The 22,031-nt window shown below is 47.5% G+C and overlaps 2 protein-coding genes across 2 annotated transcripts in view; one reads left to right on the forward strand and one right to left on the reverse strand.

The window, feature by feature from the left end:
• The first annotated feature begins 387 nt into the window (after nucleotides 1-387).
• NASP (nuclear autoantigenic sperm protein) lies at nucleotides 388-12,039 on the forward strand. The gene is made up of 14 exons (XM_030455566.1): nucleotides 388-564; nucleotides 1,702-1,752; nucleotides 2,580-2,690; nucleotides 3,231-3,311; nucleotides 3,527-3,624; nucleotides 6,943-7,025; nucleotides 7,889-7,974; nucleotides 8,102-8,175; nucleotides 9,033-9,221; nucleotides 9,468-9,634; nucleotides 10,043-10,096; nucleotides 10,187-10,258; nucleotides 11,234-11,368; nucleotides 11,873-12,039. Exons 1-14 carry the CDS (start codon nucleotides 503-505, stop codon nucleotides 11,924-11,926), a joined length of 1,317 nt encoding a protein of 438 aa, XP_030311426.1. The 5' UTR covers nucleotides 388-502; the 3' UTR covers nucleotides 11,927-12,039.
• Nucleotides 12,040-17,753: 5,714 nt separating this feature from the next.
• GPBP1L1 (GC-rich promoter binding protein 1 like 1) overlaps nucleotides 17,754-22,031 on the reverse strand; it is a 30,615-nt gene continuing 26,337 nt past the window's right edge. The window contains exons 9-12 of the mRNA XM_030454809.1: nucleotides 20,545-20,703; nucleotides 19,891-20,015; nucleotides 18,935-19,037; nucleotides 17,754-18,680 (exon numbers count right to left, since the gene is read on the reverse strand). Of these exons, the coding sequence (XP_030310669.1) occupies nucleotides 18,534-18,680; nucleotides 18,935-19,037; nucleotides 19,891-20,015; nucleotides 20,545-20,703 (534 nt within the window). The 3' untranslated portion in view covers nucleotides 17,754-18,533. The remainder of the gene's footprint in view (nucleotides 18,681-18,934; nucleotides 19,038-19,890; nucleotides 20,016-20,544; nucleotides 20,704-22,031) is intronic.

The following is a 22,031-nucleotide window of genomic DNA, read 5'->3' on the forward strand; positions in this document are numbered from 1 at the left end:
ACGCTGCCCGCGGAGGCTCCGACACCTGTGGGGAGCCCTTCTCCCCGGGAAGCCTGGGCGGCACTCGCCCCCTCAACGTGTCCGCCTTCCCCCGGGGCGGGAGCGGGACAGCGAGACCCCGGCCCTTCCATCGCCCCGGGGGCCTCGGTGCGGACTACACTTCCCAGCGTGCCTCGCGGCAGCGGCCCCACAGCGGAACTGCATTTCCCTGCGCTCCCTGCGCGCTCCCGCCCCGCCTCACCCCGCACTACACTTCCCAGCGGGCCGCGCGGCACCGCCGCCGCCTCACCCATCCGGGACTACATTTCCCGGCGAGCTCCGCGCCGCGGCGCCCCCACAGTGTCCCTCGTAGGGCGGCCGCGCGGCATGCCGGGAGCGGTAGTCCCCCCGCGGCGTGCGCGCGCCGCGAGGCGGGCCGGGGCGTGTCCTCGGGGGTATATAGGCAGCCGGAGGGGCAGGGGTCTGCACTCTGCCGCCGCCGCCCCTCTCTTCGGCAGCTTCTATGCAATCTTCGGCCGTCGCCGCTCCCCCCTGCGTTGATCCCGCGCCGGCCTCCCCGACCAGGTAGGGCGGCACGGGCTGGCCCCGGTCACGGTGTGTGCGTGTCGAGGAGGGGGAGTAACGGGGGGCGAGTTCGCGCGGCGGGGGGACCGGAGGTGGGGGGGGTAGTGGGAGGCGGGCGGGGTTTTCTTTGTGAAGAGCGGTTTGGGGATGCCGGTCGGGCTCGCTCGCCTGTCCTCCGTTCCCCTTCTCCCCCCCCCACCCCCGTTTCCCCCCCCCCTCCCCACCGGTGGTGGTACGTGCCGCCCCGGTCCCCAGGGCCAGCTGGGCTCGTGCGGAGCCACCACGTGACCCCTGCGCGGCTGCTGCCATCTTTGTTGGGGGCAGGCGACGCCGCGGCCCCTGCCCGTGGGGCGGGGTGGGGGAGGGGAGCGGTGAGAGGAGGGGAGGGGGGGGGGGATGTGGAGGGGAGGGGTGGTCGTGGGGGGGGCTGGGGGGTGGTCCTGAGGCGTCACGTGAGGCCGGGCCGGCAGCCCGTGAGGAGCCGCCGTTGGGGTTTGGCGCCAAAGGCGGGGGGCGGGGCCGGGGGGAAGGCGGGAAAGGCGCCCATTGTCTGCCGGGGGCGGGGGGGCCGCGGCCGCTGCCCGCCTCGCTCGGCCTTTGTTCCGCCCGGGGAGCTCCGCAACGCCGCCCCCGGCCTCCCTCTGCCGGCAGCGGGGCACGGCGGCGGCCGTCCCGCCGGCACTCGGCCTGTGAGGGGGAGGCCGCCGGCGGACGGGCGCTCCCCGTGTTTTTGATTGGAAGCGCGGTGCAGAGCCCCCGGTTGTGCGCTTTGCGGCTTCTTCCGCGCTGCAGGTCTGCGTGGGGATCGCTCTGCGCTGCGGGGTGCTTGTGTGGGGCCCGGGCTGCGGGCTGGCCGGGGGGGGGATAGTGCTAGGTTTTAGGCAGCGGGTGTGTTCCAGCAATCTAAACCTGAAAGCATCTGCTTTCCGAACTGCTCTGTCATGCGTTCACACGGTGAACAAAACTGGAGCTTTTAGGTTTATCTGAAAGACACCCCGTGGGTGAGCTCTCTCTGGGTGGCCGAACACCCATAAGTTGAGCACCGCACCTGGCTCTGCTTTCACACCCCCGAGAGCTCGGTTCCTGTCGTAAAATGGGTGACTTGCTATAAACACTTACTCAGTATTTTGCTTGCAGGATGGAAGAGGAATTGGCAGCTCCTTCCACATCCACAGACAAGACAGACAGGTGAGATGGGATTCTGAGTTGTCAGTTACTAAAGAACGTGAAATCCAGGGGCTGTTGAGTGAAACAAAGAGGTTGTCATTCAGATACACTGTTAGGCTTGAAACTTACCAGATGTGGCTGCTGTAAATGCTCAGAACTTGAACTCACCAGTAGTCTGCCAGTCGAGTGCAACAGCATCCTTCAAGGACAAACGAATGCACATATAACAGCTGTTGTTTGGGAAGCTCTTGATCTGAGTTGGTGCTTGGGGAGCGTTGGGGAAGTACAAGTATGTGACTTGCATGTGGCAGTGCTCATCTGAGCATCTTGTTCCCAATCCAAGGTGCTGGTTTGGGGTGGACCTTTTGGAAGTTGAGCTGTGTGAGTTGCACTGAATTGGACATGTTCTTGGATGCATGGTGCTGTGCTAGAAGTCACCAAATTTAATTAATTCTTTTTCTTGATTTTAGCTAACATAAGAGTCTTATGAACCATTGCACAGTACTCAGTGTGGTGTTAGTGTGTAGTGCTCAAAGTATATCCTTTAGCATCTGTTGTCATATCAGATTCTGATGCTTGCTTCTTACAGCAGTTGGTTAAAATTAACTTTTCTGACCTTGATCAGAAAACTAGAAGCTGGTCAGATCTATAAAAGAATAAACAAAACCAAAGTGGATAAAACAAACAAAAAGCCACCCAACAGACTGGTAATTCCAACCAGTGTGATGTTTGTGACTCTCACATAAAGGTGCCAAGGTTTTCAAAGCTGGATACAAGTTTTCTGATGACTCTAGAAGCTAGCAGAATCCTGTATTTGATTTTTTTTTTCAATTTTATTTTCTCTGCAGTATGGATGTGGATGGAGAATCTAAGAAACTATTGGGTTTAGGACAGAAACACTTGGTAATGGGAAATATTCCAGCTGCTGTTAATGCATTCCAGGAAGCTGCAAGCTTACTGTGAGTAGTTGAATGTTTTGTGTATTTTTGTAGGGCTTGATTTTTCAGCTTGACAATACTGATGTGGCTCATACCAGAAAGATTTGAGTTTTTTACCTTACATATGCTGCTGTATTTATGCTACAGCTGAGGAGAGGATGAACTACTTAAGTGTTGGGCAGTACTGTAGTTGGTATGCAATTTAGCTTTTCTGTTAATAATTGCTGTTGCAGTTCCCTAAGGGTATTATATTTTGCAGTGTGTTGTTCTCACGTGGCCTGTTAATATGAAAATCTAGGGATGATTATACTTTCTAGCAACTTCTGTGCTCACCTGGAGCAGCCTCTGTGAGTGCTTCCTCTTTAGGTTTTAGGTCAGTTTGCTTTTTCTGATGTTAGAGCACACATGTAGCTAAGTGAGAGGAGCATTCTTTAATTTGCTAGAAGCAGTGGGAGATGAGCTAAGAAACTGATTCTTCCCACTCAGGAATTTTTATCTTTCATGTTCTTTTATCAAAATCTAAAGTAGGCACAGGCAGATAATTCTTTGCTATTTCTGTAGGGGTAAAAAATATGGTGAGACAGCGGATGAGTGTGCAGAAGCTTTTTTTTACTATGGAAAATCTCTCCTGGAGCTGGCAAGGTATGTTAACAGTTTGTCATTTGATTAAGAGTCTGCCTGGGGTAACAGGATTTCAGCCCTGTGTAGACAGGGTTACACTGGAGCTTCCTAGCTCCAACCAAGCTCGTGGCCTTCCAGGGTTGCACAGCATGGGCTGGGCCATAGCATTGCTGCTTGTGCAGTTAAAATGGGGATACTGCAAGAGCTAAGGGTTAACTAACTTTTGTTCCTTTTAGAATGGAAAATGGTGTCTTGGGAAATGCCTTAGAAGGGGTGCAGGTTGAAGAGGAAGGAGAAAAAGCTGAAGATGATTCAGCATTGCCCACTGTTGATGGTATGTAAAGCTGCCATGTTGTGGAGGCACCAAGCTGTGTTTTCTTGTGTAAGTTCAGTCCATCAGTATCTGAAGCAGCCTGAATTGTCCTGTTGAAACTCTTAGCAGCCTAAATGGACTTTTTATTGATTCTTTAATTTTACCTAGATGAGAGGAGCTGGTCACTGAAAGCATGTGTAAGCTTCACCAGGTGTCTGTCCTGCAACACTGCATTCAAGCTTGCTTTCATAAGCTTCATAGTCAACTTGAACTGCTTGGTAACTTTGTAGCAGTACAGTGTGTGTAGTAGGACTGCTCAGCGGCTCTGAAAAGCCTTAAGAGCAGTAGCAGTTTTATACTACTGCAGCTGGAGATAATGCAGGAATTCCTGTCCATCCAGACAATTCCAACACTGGCACCTCTTGCTTAGCTGTGACTAAAAACACTATCGCAAAACTGCACACTGCTTGAGCAGCTGCTTGCAATAATGCAGCCTGGGGAAGGGATTTGCTTAGTCTGAGTTATGATGTTGGTTGTGTCCTAATTCCTTGTACTTTAAAAAATGGAGCTTAGAGGAATGTCATCTAATTTGATGACAAACCAACATGTTGGAGGGTCTGAGGGTGGTTTTGTCAGTGCCCGTTAATGTCTTTATCACTAAACTCGAAGAAATGTTTATGCTTCCTCAATCATGTAGAAGAAGCAAGGGAGGAGTTGAGAGAACAGGTATATAACGCCATGGGGGAAAAAGAAGCAGCCAAAAAGTCTACAGAAGAGACTCCAGTACTATCTGAGAAGGAAATCAAAAAGGAAGATGTTGAAATGAAAGAGATCACAGAAGAAAAACCAACAGAAAAATCAGTTGCTGACAAGGACTTAAAACTTGAAGAGGCTGAAGAGAAGATGGAGACTCCTGCAGAAAAAGAAGTAAGTTCAGAAGAGCAGAAGCAGCTGGTAGCTGTGGAAAAGGAGGCTATGAAAGAGGAAACAGCTGTGGAAGAGAAGGTAGTGGAAAAAGAGCAGATGATTGTGCCTGAAGACAAGGTAGCAGAGGCAACAGAGGAGAAGGAGAAAACAACAGCAGTGTCGGACAAGGAGGCAAAAACAGTTGTGGAAGAGACTGAAGCTGGAGCAGCATCTGTGGAAGAAAAGGGAGAGGTGGGAGAGCAGACAGCAGAAGCAACAAAAAAAGAGCCAGCTGTGGAAAAAGGAGAGGCTGTAGAGGGGCAGGTGGAGTCAGCTGTGAAAGAGAAGGCAGGAGCACAAGTGACAGCAGAAGCACAGGCAGCTGCAGAAGGGGAAGCAGATGTAGCTGAACAGAAGAAGGTGGAGGAGAAACAAGAGCCAGTAGAGACAGCTACAGATGAGAAATCAGATGAATCTAAAGAGAGAGAGTCCTCAAAAGAACCTGTGCCCCCAGAGGGCAAAGAGCCATCTAATGACACAGAAGAAAAGGCTGCTGAAGTAGCTGCTAAGGTAGAGAAAGAGGAAAAGAAAGATGACCTGATGGAAGAGGGTGAAGGTGCTAAGGTAGAAAAAGAAGAGAAAGATGACCTGATGGAGGAGGGAGAAGGTAACAGTGACAGGAGAAAAGTACTTGTGGGTGGAGGACTTAATGGATTTGGCTAACAGTGGGTAAAAAGTGTTCCATTCAGAATTTTCTGTTTGCCTTAGAACTAAGGAAAAGGCATAGTAAAGGGGCTTTTGAAGGATTTTTACATCCAAGTAAAGTTTCAAGAATAGAGAATAGTCTCAGTATCTCTAATGCTTAACTAACTGCAAAGCAAATCTTACTTGAAAGCAAACTTACAGCCCTGTGAAATGTGTAAGTAATGGCTAGGCTGGTGGAGAATACTGAATGGATATTCACTTGCATGCATCTGGGTTTATTGCACTAACCTTCAAATAATTTGAAGCACAAGTTGCCTCTAGTTTTAACTGTTTTATTTTAAAACTAGACCAGAAAAATAAGAACAGCTGAACATGTAACTAAATAGCAAATTTACTTCTGGTTTGATGGGAAGGATCTCTCCCTTTGGGTATGGTGATAATAACAAGTGACAATTTGATTGGCAAATTATATTTAATTTGCGTGCAACCTGAAGGCTTATTGCTTCTATATGGGACAGGCTTCCAGCTATTAAGCTTTTGCTGCCATTCTGCTTCCCTGCCTAATTATAGGTGCTTTCAGGATTACGTTAACCTAGTAGAACTTGTGCACTTTGAAGTATTACTTCCATGGTCTTAGTAGGCCAACGCTCTCTATTGCACAAGTTAATTGATGAGCAGATAATTGCAACTTTTGCTTGTCAGTAACAGCTTCACAGGAAGAGCCTCATTTTAGGAGTGGCAAATACTCAGGCTAAATAGCTCTGGACACAGAAAGGATTTGTATGGTTGAGCATAGTGAGCTCCATTCTGTGGAGCAGCTGCCTTACAAGGTGTCTGTCTGGACAGAGTATGATTGAACATAAACTACTCTTAGTTATCCACTCCTTGTCCTGTGAAAGGCTGTTCATGTATTCATACTGCTGCTTTTTTTCCCCAAAACTCTTGTTAGTGTGAGGGCACTCTTGAACACCCTGGTCTGGTCCTATTATTCCAGACTGCTCCCACAACTTTCTAACATCTTCTCTGTTTTAGATTTGAAGCTGTCCTCACACTCAACATATTTGGTGTTCTCAGTGGTAGGTGTGTCCTTTTTGGGAGTTAGGCTAAAGAGCTCTTAGGTTCTGTAGTCTCCACCCCAGTCAGCTCCTGTTATTTTCGAATTAGTCAGTGGTCAGGATCCAGGGATTAAGTGTGCAACTTCAGCATGAATGTCAGCCACTGCTGTTAGCCACACTCCTTCACTGCACACTTCCCCAGAATGTTTTCTGTGCAGTATCAGGCAGGGCTCACCAATAACATTGCCACTTTAAAGTCTGATGAGAGGAACATGAATTCAGAAACAAGTCTTATTTGTACACAGCTTGGCAGCCATCTTGCTGAAAACACTTGTTATCTGTAGCATGAAGTCCAGCAACTGACCAGTACCTCCAGGGCTGCTCAGGATCCCATGGCTTCAGTGGGAGTTCATTGGTGAGAACTGAATTCTAGGTAAGTTTCTATTCTAGATGGTATGAAGTTAACTTAAAACCAGGACTAAGGTAGCCTGGACTATTTTAGTCTGCTTTCAGCAAGATGGCTGCTGCTGATGACTCTTTCATGTCTGTCCTCTTTCATTACACATCTAACCTGTCACTGAAAGGGTAAGGGATGGATAGAATGTATTCTACCTCTCCATGTGAAGCAAGCATAGTAAAAGCAAGTGTTGTAGTTTATCTACTTTCCTTGTAGAAACAGAAGAATCTGAAGAGGAAGATAAAGAAAATGATAAGGCTGAAGATGATAAGGAGAATGAATTGACAGTGGAAGACAAGGTGAGATTGCTGAGCTCTGTTATCTGTGCTCATGAAAGAGTGCAGTACCTGCCTACATGTCATGTTACAGTGTCTTTATAAAAGCTCACTTGTATTTCATTTAGTTTGATGTAGGAAATGACTTCTGAAAACCAGTATTGCCCAAGGAAGGGGCAGTGTCATACATTGTAGGGTCTTGCTGAGTTCTGTAAACTTTTGGCTTGTTTAACTACACTGAAGCAAATGCTTGCTGTTCACTGAGTAAAGCAGCCTGGTAAGTGCAGGGGCTGGCAGGGAGATGATTTTGCTTGTTTTTTCTGCTTGCTTAGTTACCTCACCACACACGTTGAATGTACCAAGCCCAATAAGCCATGACTAGGATGGGAATTCAGTTGGACATTTAAGCCTGATGTGTGATGTTGCTGTCACAGACAAAATACCTGGAAAAGTCTGAAGCCTTTAGAGTACTGAGCATGCTGGATGAATAGAATATCTATTGCTTCCTCAGACTGTTCTAAAGGAGTTCAAAAGTGCATTTAAAGAAAAAAAAAGTGGAGCATCAATTCCTCTATTTAGGTTTTGTTTCATCAAAATAGCACCTTAGTAAAATCTTAATCTTGGGATACTATTGGTGCTTGGCACCCTGTTATTTCTGGAAGAAAACAAAGGCTGTACTAACTAACCAAGTAAGCTTCTGTTCCACTTAAAACATCTTCACTCCAAGTGAAGTCTTGGTTGATGCAATAACCCCTTCTTGATGTTTTCTTTCTCCTTCAAGTAGTACTTCTTGAAGAAATTGATTCCTTGACAGCACTGCTTAGAAACTTAGTGATGGTTTTTGATGTGATGTGTAACCAAGCCACTTAATGGTTAATGTGTTTTAGTCTTTACAGGAAAGTGAGGAGGATGAAATTGGAAATCTGGAGCTAGCCTGGGACATGCTGGAGTTGGCAAAAGTCATCTACAAGAGGTAAAGGCTTAAGGCCTGATTTGGATGTGTGCTAGAGAAACTGTGTAAATGGGGGTCTGGCATAAATAATTGGAGAATGTGGCATATTTGAGCAGGATTTGAAAGCTACTTTTTTGTCTTGGTTTAGACAAGAAACAAAAGAAGCTCAGCTCCATGCAGCTCAAGCTCATCTAAAGCTAGGAGAAGTTAGCATTGAATCTGGTAAGTCATACTAATTCACATGTTCAAAGTGTTCAGGTCCACTTTATGTCCATGCTTTTCTGGAACAGTGAAATATTTGAATAGGAAGTAATGTGTTAGCAGATAAAAACAAGCCTTGTGTTCTGCTTTGTGCGTGAGTCTTGGTTAACTTCAGAAACCTGAGAGAAGCTTTACTTATTTAAGAAGTGAATCATGGAGATAAAGAGGAGGATGCACATCCTGTGGCACTTCCAGAACATAAAGACTGCAAATGGAAAGACTTAGGCAGCAGAAAAAAAAGGAGTGGGGAAGCAAGACCCAGATTTCTGCCTTCTAATGTGTCTTATATCTGCCCTTCATTTAACATTTTGTTTTAATCTTGTTAAACCCAAGTAATCTTTCCCTATGGCAAGAACTGCAAATAATCTGTTTGTGCACCAGGGCTACAAAATGAGGGCTGTGGTTTATGTCACTAGAATACATTCAATGGTGAGGTTGACTGGAAGGTAGCAGGGGCCTGTCCTTAGCTCCAGATTCAATATGCAGTTGTAACCAGTTGGATTTAAATTTGTGGCAGCAGGTGAATCAGCAGGATTTGTGTGCCTGGTGTCAGCTTGGCTGCTCAGTTTACTGTGTTGCTGTAAATAGACAAAAACACTCTTGAGAGAACCAGAGGAACTGGACTCTCAAAACAGTCCTTGAGGAAGGGGGGAGGAAGTGTTGTCACTTGGTAATCTGAAAGCAGCCTGTTGCTGAGCTCTGCTGCTGTGTTCAATGGTGGTTCTGTTTTCTGACTGTATAAAAGTGTAATAAAATACAGAGTGAATAAACTTGCTTGTTTGGATACATGGGTAAGACCTTATGGCTTTCTCCTGTAGAAAACTACACACAAGCTATAGAGGAGTTTCAGGCCTGCCTGGCCCTGCAGCAGAAGTACCTGGAGGCCCATGACCGCCTCCTGGCTGAGAGTCACTACCAGCTGGCACTGGCCTATCACTACAACAGCCAGTTTGATGAGGCAGTCTTGCAGTTTGGTAAATCTGTAGAAGTCATTGACAAGAGGTTGGGTAAGTGGATTTCTAAAACTGCCTAGTGAATGTGAAAGCTTTTACAAGTCAAAACAGACTTTTTAACTGCCCTAAAAGTAGTGAAGTGTACTGATAAACTTGTGCAAATGTTTGCTGGTCAGAAAGTGACAGCACACTGTACTGATATAGAATTGTTGGAAGAGAACTTGCCTCTGGATGTTGATAGCTGGACAGCTACTTTGCCTTGACTTTTTTTTTTTTTCCATGATAACTATTTGATCCTAGCAATGCTTAATGAGCGAATAAAGAAATCAGAAGGTGGATCCCCTGAAGATCAGAAGGAAATTGAAGAACTGAGGGGACTCCTTCCTGAAATCAAAGAAAAGATAGAAGATTCAAAGGAATCTCAAAAGAGTGCAAGAGTAGCTGAGCTGGCACTGAAAGCAACTCTGGTTAGTGCATCTTGTGGTTTGCTTTTAACCAAACATTCTTCCAGAGTAAGCCAGGAGCTCAGACTCTGCTATACAGATTGGGAGGGCTGGTGGTTGTTTATTTATTGAGGGCTGTGACTGCAAGAAAAAAACATGAGGTTGCTGAGATCCAAAGAGAGGATGTTTAGTAAATACACTGACAAATTGTTCCAAAGTAAACAGGAATTGATAGGCTCCTGTAGCAATGTAATGTGTTGGGGCTGGGAGGGATAGGCCACCCAAGTGTGAACATGGGCTCAGTATTGCATCTGTCCTGTGTACAAGTGTAGAATGCAGTGTCAAAGACATGAAGGTCTTTTTGTCCTTTTCTGAATGAGCTTATATGGCCTTGCCAGGATTTGTTCACTGTTTCTATTGCTTTTTTTTAAGGTTGGAACTACATCTGGCTTTGCACAAAGTGAAGACCGTGGCTCTGTTTCCACAGTAAGTTGAAGATGGATGTTGATGAGTCCTGCCTGCTCTAGGGATCACTGTTTGCTGTTTCTCATCTGTCTCAATGTTTGTTTTAAATAGATTCCAGTAAGAAAAGCAGCTGATGGTGCATCTCAGTGTGTTACAGACATCTCTCACCTAGTCAGGAAAAAGGTGAGTCTGAAAACAACTGGCTGAACAGTTTGTTAGAAGTACCACTGGCTTGCTTGGTATAATTAGATTTCTTGACTCGAAGCTTTTTCTCTTTATAGCATTGAGAATAATGGAAAAAACATCCTGAAAGTAAAAAAGAAATAGTGCATGAAGCTCCTTTCCACTGGGAGCCAATCAGTCTGGGAACCATTCAGCCTCCAGGAGACTATTCCTGATGGTTCAGCACCCTGCCTGACCCACACTGCTTTTACTTTTGAGTTAAGTTGTGGCTTCTGCAGGTGTTCTCTGAACAAGTGCCCTTCTCTGAGGACCTGCACTTCAGAAGAACAGGGTGGCCTGCATGTCTTGAAAAGGGCAAGCAACCAGGCTGAGTTTGGTTCCTGTCTTTCCAAGTGGAAAATGGAGAACTGGGCTTAATAAATAGCAAAGCCAGTCTAATGATAGTCATAATAAAATGCCTTTCACTGAGCACAAAGTTCCTTTAAAAGTATATTTTTTTCTAGAGCTGTTTGCAGATCTAACTGAAATTGTCCCTTATGGGATCTCTTTATTTTGTGTGCTGCTGTAGCACAGCCTGGCCTGTGCTGTTATCAGCCTCTTTCAGTTCAGGTTTGCCTGGAGCAACCTTTATCTGCTTTACACAGGTGATTAAGTGTCACAGATGCCCTAAGTCTACCCCCTTGGCAGTGACCTGGTGCAGCAGTTGTGTGTTTCCTTGCCAAATATAAGTAGGGATAATTCAGCTCTGTAGGCACTGCCACCTAAATAATACCTTACTGAAATCCTTTGGGTTTGAGGCCTCTGTACCAAAGCTTCAGAGCTCTGATTAAGTCTTAACACAAAGTACCTGCCTTGAGCCTGGCAAGTGTGGAGGTTGAACAGATAATGTGCTATGACATCGAGGTGCTGACTTTCTAAAAGAAATATGTAAACTTCAGTTTGTACACAGTGCAGACTAAACAATTTTGTCCTCAGAGGAAACCAGAGGAGGAAGCTCAACAGGGAGACAATGAAGCTAAGAAATCTAAACCGGAGCCGGCTGTCAATGGTGGTGGTGGTGGTGATGCTGCTCCCAGTGGAAATGAGGTTGCAGAAAAAATGGAAGAGGAGGTGGGCAGCTGAGCCAGGAGTCTGTGCCACGCTTGGTTTTGGGTTTTTTTTTTTTTGTTTCATTTTTCCATTTTGTTCTTCAGGCATGGTTTTCCTGCCTGGTAGATGTACTGGTTTTCATAAAGCTTCCCAGATGAGATGGGCAACATTCCCCAGCTGGCAGGATGCATGTTGTACTGTGGTGTCTCACTATGGGATGGAAAGACACCAGCTGTGAAAACCTGCAACCACTAGGGTGGGACTGAAGCATGTTCTGGGTGTTCAGTTGGGCTAAACTACAGCACAGGGCCCTTCCCAAAGTACTTCTGATACTCCTGGTTTTTAATACTCATCACCTGGGTCACAATTGCTCATACCAGTGTTCAGGGTAGTGTTGGACTTTCCACCAAAGCACAAGTAATCTGCTAAATCTTCAGATCATGGAAACTCTGAACTGATGCATGAAATGGTGGTGTGAGGCAGTGTCTTGTTCTGTAAAAACAAAAACCTTTTCTTTTCTTTTAGACAGAGAAAAGGCCACAAGCAGAATCAGGGGCTGCAGTTGAAAGCACAGTATGATAATTCTTTAACCTTGGACACTCCTCTCCTTACAAGGAAAATGGTTTTGTATATAGTGTATTTTTTCACTTTTTGGCAACTTTTGTATGACTTCAATAAAGATTGTAAGCAAATGTTCTCTGTCTCAGTGCCCATCCTGTTACAAACTCTGTCCTCTGTTCCTTGCTGCCTCTGGGGTTGCAGGTCTCAGGCCTGGCACAACCTGGGCTGTGTTCTACACATCCACACTCACCTCATGAGGTGGGAGGAAGGGAGGAGCTGCAAAGAATCAAATTCGCTGAAGTGTTGTCCAAGAGAAGCCTTCGCTGGTAGTCAGCTGTGGCTGTCCTTGTCCTTTTTTCTAGGCTGAGCCTGAGGTGGATTCCTGTGGTGCCTCCTGTAACCATGAACCAGCCTGACTCCTGGCCGAGTCTGATAAGAGCTTGTCTGGCACCCCTGCACCCTTCATAACTGCTAGGACACTGTTGTGGGGTTGTGGGCTCTTTAGTCTTTTATTCTCCTGTGGAGATAGAGGTCTGAGCCAGCCTAAAGGATTCCCTGTATGTGTCCAGGTGGAGATGGGAGACTGTTGGGACAAATATTTGTGTTTCTATATGAAAAAGCAGGGCCAGAAGCAAAGAGCAGTAGGCTGAAGCTATTTATTAAAATACCCAGCATGATCTCCAGTGCAGCAGAGGAAATATCAGTGATTGGTTCCAGGGCCTGCGCTGTGAGCTTCTTGTGAGGCTTTCCCAGGAAAGAGCTTGTGGTTGGATGGCAAAAAAATAGGATTGTGACTCTGCCTTCCTCTGGTCCCCAAACCCAGTGACCTGGATGAAACTTGGCATGGTCCCTGATTGAGGAGCAGCATAAGGTGGAGGGTGAGCCGTGGGGCTGCCTGTCCTCCCTGCCTGATCTGCCACAATGCCCAGAGCCTCTCTGATACTGCAAGAGACCCTGAATCCTCCCCACTTCTCCCAGCACAGCTGGACCCAAGCCCCTATCTTTGCAGCTATAACCCAGTTTGCTCTCCTTTCATCACACAGTTAATAAAACCCCGATTTCCTGCTCCAGCTTGGTGAGGGGATGCTGGGGCTGTGCCATGGGGACATGGCTAATTTCCAGTTTACCTTCAGAGAGGTTTGTGCTGGGCTGGGGGCTCCTGGGCTGGGGGCTCCTGAGCTGGAGGAGGGTCCTCCAGGGCTGTGAAGGTGGGGCCATAGGGGCGGCGGGGAGCTGCAGGGCTGCTTTTCCCCAGTGCTGCCCCTGGGGCCTCCTGGGGAAGGAGAAAAGTGGCATTAACAGCAGGGTGGTCCTAGCGCAGTCCTGCCACAGTCACTGGGAGGGGCTGCCCAGCCACCTCATGTCACATCGTGTTGGGTGTGCAGAGCAAATCACACCTGTCCTTTGGCAGGAGGTGGGACCACACCTGCCCTGGTGGCCTTGACTCCAGGGCGCATCCCTGTCCTCAGCTGCAGCCAAGGGAGCAGTTCCCAAATCATCTCCAAAAAGCTTGTACCTCCACACCCATCATCCTGCCTGGGCCATCAGCCCAACCCCATGTCTCCACCTCTGGAGATCTGGAAATCACTCTGGGACAAGGCTCTTACTGTCAAAGTCTCTGGTGCAGTCAGGCTTGGTGGGAGTCGGGGTGCCATGGTGGGTGGGAGGGTGGTGGGGGGCAGCCATGGCTTTGTTTGCTCTGCATGGAATCGCAGCATCCCCACTTCAGCCTGGAGCTGGGCCAGCTCCTCTGTGTGCCACTGAGATGCCTGTGAGCCTGGAGGGGGGCACAGGAGCTCATCACCAAAGGGTCTACACTCCCCCCAGCAGCCTAACCCACTGGGCTGGTGTTTGGGTCACTGTGTTGGGTTGTTTCATTGGGTCATTGTGTTTGGGTCACCGTTCCTGCTGCTGCTGTGGCTCTTCCCCCCCAGTATCCAGAGGGACATTGTCCTTCCTCCCCGGTGCTGTCACTGTGCAAGGCTCACCCCTCAAGTGCAGAGATCCCACTGGGGGCTGTGCAGGTGCAGCTCACCCTTCCTTGCACAGCTCTGCCTGAGCTATTGGCAGCTCTGACACTGCAGCCCTGGAGGCAGCTGGGGGCTGTGGGGTGCAGGGTTTGGTGGGATTTGTCCCAGTCCTTGGGAACTGTCACCTACCAGCATTGGCTCTTCTTTCTCTTCTGACCTTCAGTGCCAGAAGTTTGTCTTCCAGCCTCCGGTTCTCCAGCTCCACAGCCAGCAGTGCCACTTCCAGGCCCGGTGCACCAGTGCCGGGGGGCTCTGCTGGCGTGGCCAGGGCTGCCGCAGTTGCCAATGGTGGAGCCAACGACCCTGTCAGTGGGTGACCCCAGTGCTTGGATCTGGGCTGGGCCTTACCCATCCTCCTGCACAGACCTGTGGATCCTTTCTCCAGAACCGCAGCCTCTGTTTGGAGGTTGATGAGCTGGGCCAGAATGTCCGGGTCGTGTCCTCCAGCCCGCAGGTACGAGAGCCGCAGGGCCCTGCCGCAGCCCTGGTGTCAGCCATTGCTGGGGCTCAGCAGGACCCTCAGCTTGGCCCCAGTGCTGCCCACAGACCCTCACCTGGCCTCGGCTGTGAGGGGCCCAGCAGCTGGCAGGAGGGTGTCGAGGCAGAGGGCTGCCCTGGGGAGGCAATGGGCAAACAGTGGGGTGAGGAGGCCAGGCACCCTCTGGCAGACAGCGCCGCACACCCTGGAGCTTTGCAGAGCCCCCCTAAACCAGGGCTCACCCTTCATGTGGCAGCTGTTCAATCTGGACCTGGTCCTGCAGTACCTCTGGGGCCCTGCTCAGCTCCTGCTCCCCCTGCTCTGGGTGGGGGTCCGCAGCTGCCCTGGCCCCCAGCACCGCCAGCCGCTGGCACAGCCCTGTGAGGTGGTGAGAGGCCGTGGGGCTCATCATCACCCCCGCAGCCCCATTCCTCAGCAGTTACTGAGCCCACAGGTGCCTCCCCATCACCCCAAAACCCCTGTCAGCACCTACCCTCTCTCTGCTGCTCCAGCTGCTGGGTCCTGGCCCGGATTTCAGCCACATGGCGCTCATGGGTCTCCAGCTGCTCCTGTGTCCGCTGCTGGTGCCCCCGCGGTGGGGCCGGCTGCCGGCTGGGCCCTTCCTGCTGCACAAAGGGTAGGGGAGGCCATACCCCACCAGCCACGGTGCTGCGGGTGCAAGGGGCCAGCACGGCGCCCATGCCCACCCCAAGGTGTGGGGCTTGCTGTACCTCTACTGTCGGCCTCCTGGAAGCGGGGTCAGCCGCTCGGAGCAGGGCCCGCTCACGGGGGGTGAGCACGTCCCCCAGGGGAGCCCCCCGCACCCGCCATGTCCCGCGCTGACCCCGCGTGGATGGCAGGGACCCGGGAAGCACAAGGAGACGGCGGGGCTCAGCGTGAACCTCATGCTGGGACACCCCAACCTCAGGGAAGCAAATGGGAAGAAAAGGTGTGGGGAGGAATGCAATATAATATATGTTTTTCAGGATTTGGCAAAGTAAACACAGAGGGCTGCCTGTGAGGTGCAGTGGGGGAAGGAGGGAGGGGTTGCCCTGCTTCAGCCTGATCTGGATCCAACCACAGTGGCTGTGACACCATGACACCCCATTTCCTTGCCTGCAGCATGCCCAGCCCAGTGCCAGTCCCTGTCCCCATCCACATCCCCGCTGGCTGCCCCATCCCCACGCACCCTGTGCACGACCCAGCTCCACGGTACCGAGGCATCCTCTGGCCTCCCCGCCATGGCCGGGGGCCCCTCTGCAGACACTGGGTCCCCCCGGGGCAGGCTGGAGCTGCCGGCTGCTGGGGCTCCCGGGCAGAGCTTCTCCTTGTGTGCCTGCAGCAGTGTCCCAGAACCAAAAGCCATGTGGCAGCAGGGGCAGGTGAAGCCCCCAACACCCACCATTTAGCACCCTGAAAGCAGAGCTGGGGAGGGGGAAGGGGTTACTTGGGGGTGCCACCCTGCCGGGGGGACCCTTCTGCAAGGGAGAGCACCCCGGGGCAGTGAGGATGCCCACACAGACCTGCTCAGTGACGGCCGCCGGTGCTGCTGTGTTTGAAGCCACCGTTGCTACGATGGGCAGGGACAGCAGCTGTAGCCCAGGCGATTGCCATTGTTTACCATGGCCACTGCAAAAGGGCGAAAAAATGTAGCTTGGCCACCTGTGCAGCCCGTGGAAAACAAAACAGGCGAGGCCCCGCCTGCAGCAAGAGGCTGCTCTGTCCCTACCCTGCTCCCCCTTATCTGGTAACAAACGGCTTGGGGGCACCCAGGGGTGCCCCTTTTTCTCCTTGCACACAATGCACTGCAGCCTTTGACATGCAAGCTCCACCCCAAGGTGAAAAAGCTCCTTCTACCCCTTTTCATTCCCGCAGGTGTCCAAGGCTCTACCTTTGCTCCTAAAATCAGCTCCCCTCCTTTTATTCTTGCCTCCATCTTAACTTGCTGAGAATCTGAGTTATTTTGTAAAAGTGCTGTGGGTCACTCTCCCACATCGCTGCCATCGATACCAGTCAGAGACTACCAGTGATTTGCTCAGGAAAAAGCTGCTTGTTTGATTTATGTGGATTTGCTCAATTAGGCTCTCCCCAAGGCAGCCAGTTAAGAGTTTAATCGATGTTCAAACCATGCACACCCCCTCAGGGAGCCAGGATGCAGGAGCTGAAGGAAGAGTTCGGCACAGAACACCAGGAGCTCAGCACACACACACAATGCTTTGCTGTCCCCCCAGCTGCAAAGTTTCTCACTCCAGGCAGGAACTGTTCAGCAATCCAGTTTGCCAATTACACATGGTCATCAGCACATGGATGGGATGTGAAGGTTTTTTTTTTATACTTACCCCCTTCCTTAACAACAATGCAAATACTTCTGCATAAGTTTTCACTTAAGTAGATGTGGAAAGTTAAGTTTTTAAAAAAAAACTGATAAACCTTTCCGAAGAAAAGCCTCACTTGATTGGACCAAAGTGGTAGGACCTTCAAAAGGAAGACCATGATCTGAGAAATGGCTGACAGGAGCCCAAGCACTTGCCCAAGCATCCCCAGGTAGACAGAGCAACAGGAGCTTGGCTCAGTTCCCTGTGGGAACTAAGCTCAAGTGGCAGTTTCAGTGTTCCCTTGAGTTAAGGTGCAAAGATTCAAAGCTAAACATTAAAATATTATTAGACATCTGCCTTCTCTGCCTAGCCAGGAGTGGATTAAGAAAGCTTAAGCAAGCCCTTGGATGAAATCCCCCCAGGTCAGTCAGACCAGGATTTTGTATTCCATGTGCAATTCCATCCAGCCCACTTGCAAACAGTGCACAACCATGCATATACTTTCCAATCCAAAACATTAGTGTACAAGCTGAACTTAAAACAGACACTGAAATAGCTTAGGCCACAACCAAGTTGTTTGTAAAATCCTTTTTAATCTAATAGAAATGTTTTCATGAATTTTTAAAAAAGATTTCAATGAAAACAGCTTTGGATTCAGACATTCCCTTGCCACGTTGTGAACATAAACAGCAGCATTGCACTAGGAACAAGTGACACCGACCAGTCGAGCTTCATGGTTTTGTATGAAGCGGAAAAAAAAAAAAAAAGCAAACTGCTTCAGTGGGAGATAATTCAAATTATTTTAATTTCTCTTTCAAAAAAACCAAACAGGGGCTATCATCTCACCATTGTTCTCCCTCTCCCTTCTTAAAGGAAGAGTTCAGCTCCTACAGTCTGAGCATTACAGCAATGTTTGCCAAGTGGAAAAATAGAGTGGGAGAAGAAACCCAGTGCTATTAAACCCCCAAAGTTGAAGGTCCCTTTAGAGGAAAGCTTTTCTTACATAAGAAAGACAATTAGAATTGGCAAACTGATGCAAAATATTTATTCCAAGTTAGTTATTTTTGATGCAGTAGTTTTTCCCCCTCATACAGACTCAATGTGATAGTCACTTTTTTAAATCTGTAAATAATGTTATCAAAATAATCTTAATCTTTGAAATCTCACAAAAAATTTATATTTTACAATCCACCCTGAATATCAAGGCTGCAAGAAGAAGAACACAAACAATTCCTATATCCAAATATTTTACAGCTGTACCCAAAAAAAGAAAACCACAAACGCCTGGTTAAGTGATGAAGCTCCCCGAGCCGCCAAAAAAAATAAAATAAAATAAAAAATTCATGTTATTAGCATTAATTTAACATAATTAGAACTTCAATAGCCATTTTGTCATTGACAATGATTGTTTTAGCACACTGTTACCGCACGACATTATGTAATGCAGGCGGCACTGTTAGAAGCTTGTTGTTGCAAAGATCAGTCAGCCACTTGTATCCTGCTTACAAGACTGAACTTGTGCACTGCCCCACAAGGGATTTTTGTCAAAATTTGCTAGCTGCACAAACTTCTATTAAGCATTAGGGCAAAAACAAAAGAAAAAGCTAAAGAAGCCAATTTCTCTCTTCTTTGGGATACAATTATTTCCCTTGTGCATGAAGTATCAACAACAAAAGAAAAAAACTGAACAGACTGGAGACAGAATAAACTCTGTTTAGTTTATACAACCCCAAACACGTGTTGAACTATGAACTGAGTTTATTGGGTTGGTTTTATTTATTTTAATTTTCTCGTGCCCACTTTCAGGCATCGTCATCTGATGTTTCGCTGCTACTAGTTTCTGTGTCTGAGTCCTCAATCTTTGTCTTAAAAGTGCTTCTCCAGTGGAACAACAGGCTGGAGCTGCGGCCCTGAAGAAATCCATTCTTCCCAAATCCATTTCTTCTTCGCTGTAGGAATGAAAGCAAGTTTTAAAACAAGCAACAGTGCAGAGAGTAAGTGTTGCTAACCATCTGTGGACACAAACGATATATTTAACTGTATACACGTGCTCTGCACAGATAAAACAGTCATCAACTGCACTACAATCTGACTTCAGTTCTTTGTCTTATCTAATGCCCTTAAGACTCAGACCACAGCAGACTTGTGCATGAGAAGGGAGAGGGAAAAGAGCAGTTGCAAGTGGCAGGAGCTGTAAACATACCTGCTCTGATTTAATCTGGAACTCTTTGAGCTCATCCTCCGTGAGGGGAAGGTAGTTCTCATCATTTTCAGGATATTCCTGCCATCCCATTTCTTTCAGTAACCTGGTTTGTGGAGAAAATAAAAGAGGGATGGAAACTGAAGCAAGGGAACAGTGGCAAAGGAGGGAACATTCTGTCCACGAAGCAAAAGGTTTGGTACTAAATCACTCCCAATTCACCAGGGAATCTTCTACATTACAAATCACTTCAACAATGCCTTGTGTTTACCCAACATTTTTCATACTCCATGTCTTTTACAAATATTTAATCATCAGCAGTCCTGTGCAATGGGTAAATAATCTGTCAGAAGGAAAGCAAGGCAGATATTTGAAATTCTACCCAAGGACACTGCAGGAGGACATGAGACTAATATTAACCAGCAATACAGCTCAGGATTCTCCTAAAACTTACTATCCACTTACACCAGATGCTCACAGTGCTTACTCACTAAAGCAAGATACTTAACTCTCCCCCACTTTTACAGTATTTAAAGCAGCACAGGAGTATTTTTAAGCGCAGACAGAAAGTGGTGTGTATGTGTCAGGGTGTATTGTCAGCCTTCAGACCATTCCATTTAGGACACCTGCTTGTGAATTAACCAGAATCACACCAGGTTTGTGCTCACTCCCAGTGTGGGCAGGTAAGTATCTAGGCAGCATTAAGACACAGGGATGTGGCACTACAGAAGCACAGGAATTTAATTATAGACCATGGCAAAGTCTTGGCTCTGCTGTCACCAGTGTCTTGTTTTATTTTCAGCACAACTCCACCCAGTCCAGAACTAGTTATGATGTTCACACACCCCTAGCTCGGTGCACACAAAGCTGCTTCCCAGAGAGCTGTCTTTGAAAGTTTTTTTCTCACACAGTCCAATGACTTGTGCTCCTTTGGACACCTTATTTTGCCATTTGCTTACCTGTGTTCTGCTTCCAATGAGTGAGAAAGGTTTTCCCCCTCCTCTGGCAAAGGGAGAGAAAGCCCATTCTGATGGCAGTTCTCTTCCCAGTTTTCCTTTGGTTCTGGTGTGCTGTTGCGCTCCATCTAAAGAAAAATAAAAGCATCAAAGTGTGCTTGCATCATTGTCAGTGGTTTCAGAGTGCAAGTAAGAACACTGTGAGAATTAAATACACCTAGGGATGGCCTTTACATTCACATTAAGCCATTTGCCACATTTAGACATCTGGTGCAAGCTTCTGAGACTTTGAACTTGCACCTTTCACAAGCACTACATTCAACCTTTATGTGAATCTATTTGCCAAGGAAGTTTGAAAGCAAACTAAGGTGTTAAAATATGGTACTGTTCCACTCTCCTTAGAGAATCCTTGCAAAACTCTGGATTACCTTCATCACCTGTGACCTTCCCTTCAACCTCATCTATTACTTATCCATTTCATTGTGTTACAGACCTTCCTTCATCACAGTGCTGCTGGCACCTGTGCCAGACCAGCAAAGGTCATTTCTTTCCTCCTCCAGAGCCCGAATTCCATACACTGCTTTTTTAAGTTTATTTTCAGCACCCAGCTCCTTAAATACATAACGATGGTATATACAGTAAGAACAGAGATCTTACATCCTCCAGCTTGTCACATTCTCTGTTCTCTGTTATCTCCCCATTCCTATCATCCTTCAGTGCCTTCAGGAATTCACTCTTTTTATCAGTGGTACGGCGCATCAGCTTCGTCAAGCGTGAAGAGCAGATCTCAATGGGAGGGGTGGTGCTGGAAGGACTCTAGACAAGGAAGGGAGAACACAGAGACTTTCAAAAAGGATTTCTGTAAAGATGGGGCCCTATCTCTTCGGGGGCTGTGCTTACATCTTTCAAACATCCATCTGTTTTTTGGCTAGCTCTTAACCCCTCAAAATACCCATAATCTAAAATTCCTATGAAAATACTACTGACTAGTGTTGCACATTAAGTCCTTCCCTTACCAGCACATTGTTCTCCCACCTATCATTATTGAGTCTTAATTTTTTCTTCCCCTTGGAGTCAACTCACATGGCCATGAATACATGTATTTTGTTACTCAGCAGTGTAACTCTCAAGCAATGCTGGAGCCTACAGTAAAATATGAAGGCAGAGAACTTCATGCAGGATTCTTGCCTTACAAAAAATTAAAAAATTTAACTTTGTTCCAATTTGTGTCTTAAGCCATTCTGACAGACTCTACCCTGAAATTAAGCTACAGGGTGGTAATCTCTTTCCAGGGAGTCATCCTTAACAAACCACAACTGGCTGTGAAATCCAGGTAGACACAGCCTTGGTATTCCTCCCCTGAAGAGCATATTGCTGATTCCTTGCTACATATGCTCACAGCCCAGATGGGTCAGTGTGGACCCAGACACAGACACAGGCATCCCTGGAGCCTGTGGGAAATCAGCTCAGCTCAATTCATGAACTCCAGGTAACCTCCCCCAAGCTCTTCCACAGTGGTTAAGCTTTCTCAATTATCTCAAATCTGTGAAACAAGCATAAGGCACAGCAGTCTGTACATTAGCAGTACCCCAGCCATGACACTGCAATAAGAACACTGCTAACCAAGATGAACTTTCAATTTAACCTCTTCCATCATTTTGACTGGACACACAAAAGAAATCTAAAAACTGTTATTTGAAAGTTCCAAATATTGTAACATTCTGCTCATATTTGGAATTCACATCTGGCTACTCTAAGACAATGAGGAATTTAGTCATGAATATGGATACATGACATTAGAATCCTACATGCAAAACTATTATTTTCCTTCATTTTATTGCCTTTCCCCCCAATATTAAAATAGTAAAATTTCCTAAAGCCTGTAGTGTTCTCCCCCCCCCTTTTTTTAAAAACAAGGGTGGGAAGGCTGAAAATGAAAAATTAATCTCCTTTGCAAAATATTTTTATCACACTCAGTGATCTGAGCAAAGATCTAGAGAACTAAAATAGAACAAAAACAAGGCAGCAACTGCTGCATATATTTCTAATGCCTGTTGCACATAAAAGACTGGTGTGCAATAATTGCTTCCAGGGAATTACATGATGAAAGTTATGTCTTATGGTAAACATTTCTCAGGTGGCCT

Source organism: Calypte anna, chromosome 8, assembly GCF_003957555.1.
Source record: "Calypte anna isolate BGI_N300 chromosome 8, bCalAnn1_v1.p, whole genome shotgun sequence".
NCBI classification, from domain to species: domain Eukaryota; kingdom Metazoa; phylum Chordata; class Aves; order Apodiformes; family Trochilidae; genus Calypte; species Calypte anna.

Excerpts from the sequence above, each read along its gene's own strand:
- NASP (XM_030455566.1), top strand. The coding sequence starts at position 503 with ATGCAATCTTCGGCCGTCGCCGCTCCCCCCTGCGTTGATCCCGCGCCG. Across the intron at positions 1,753-2,579 it reads TCCACAGACAAGACAGACAG|TATGGATGTGGATGGAGAAT; the intron begins GTGAGATGGGAT and ends TTTTCTCTGCAG. Across the intron at positions 3,312-3,526 it reads TCTCTCCTGGAGCTGGCAAG|AATGGAAAATGGTGTCTTGG; the intron begins GTATGTTAACAG and ends TGTTCCTTTTAG.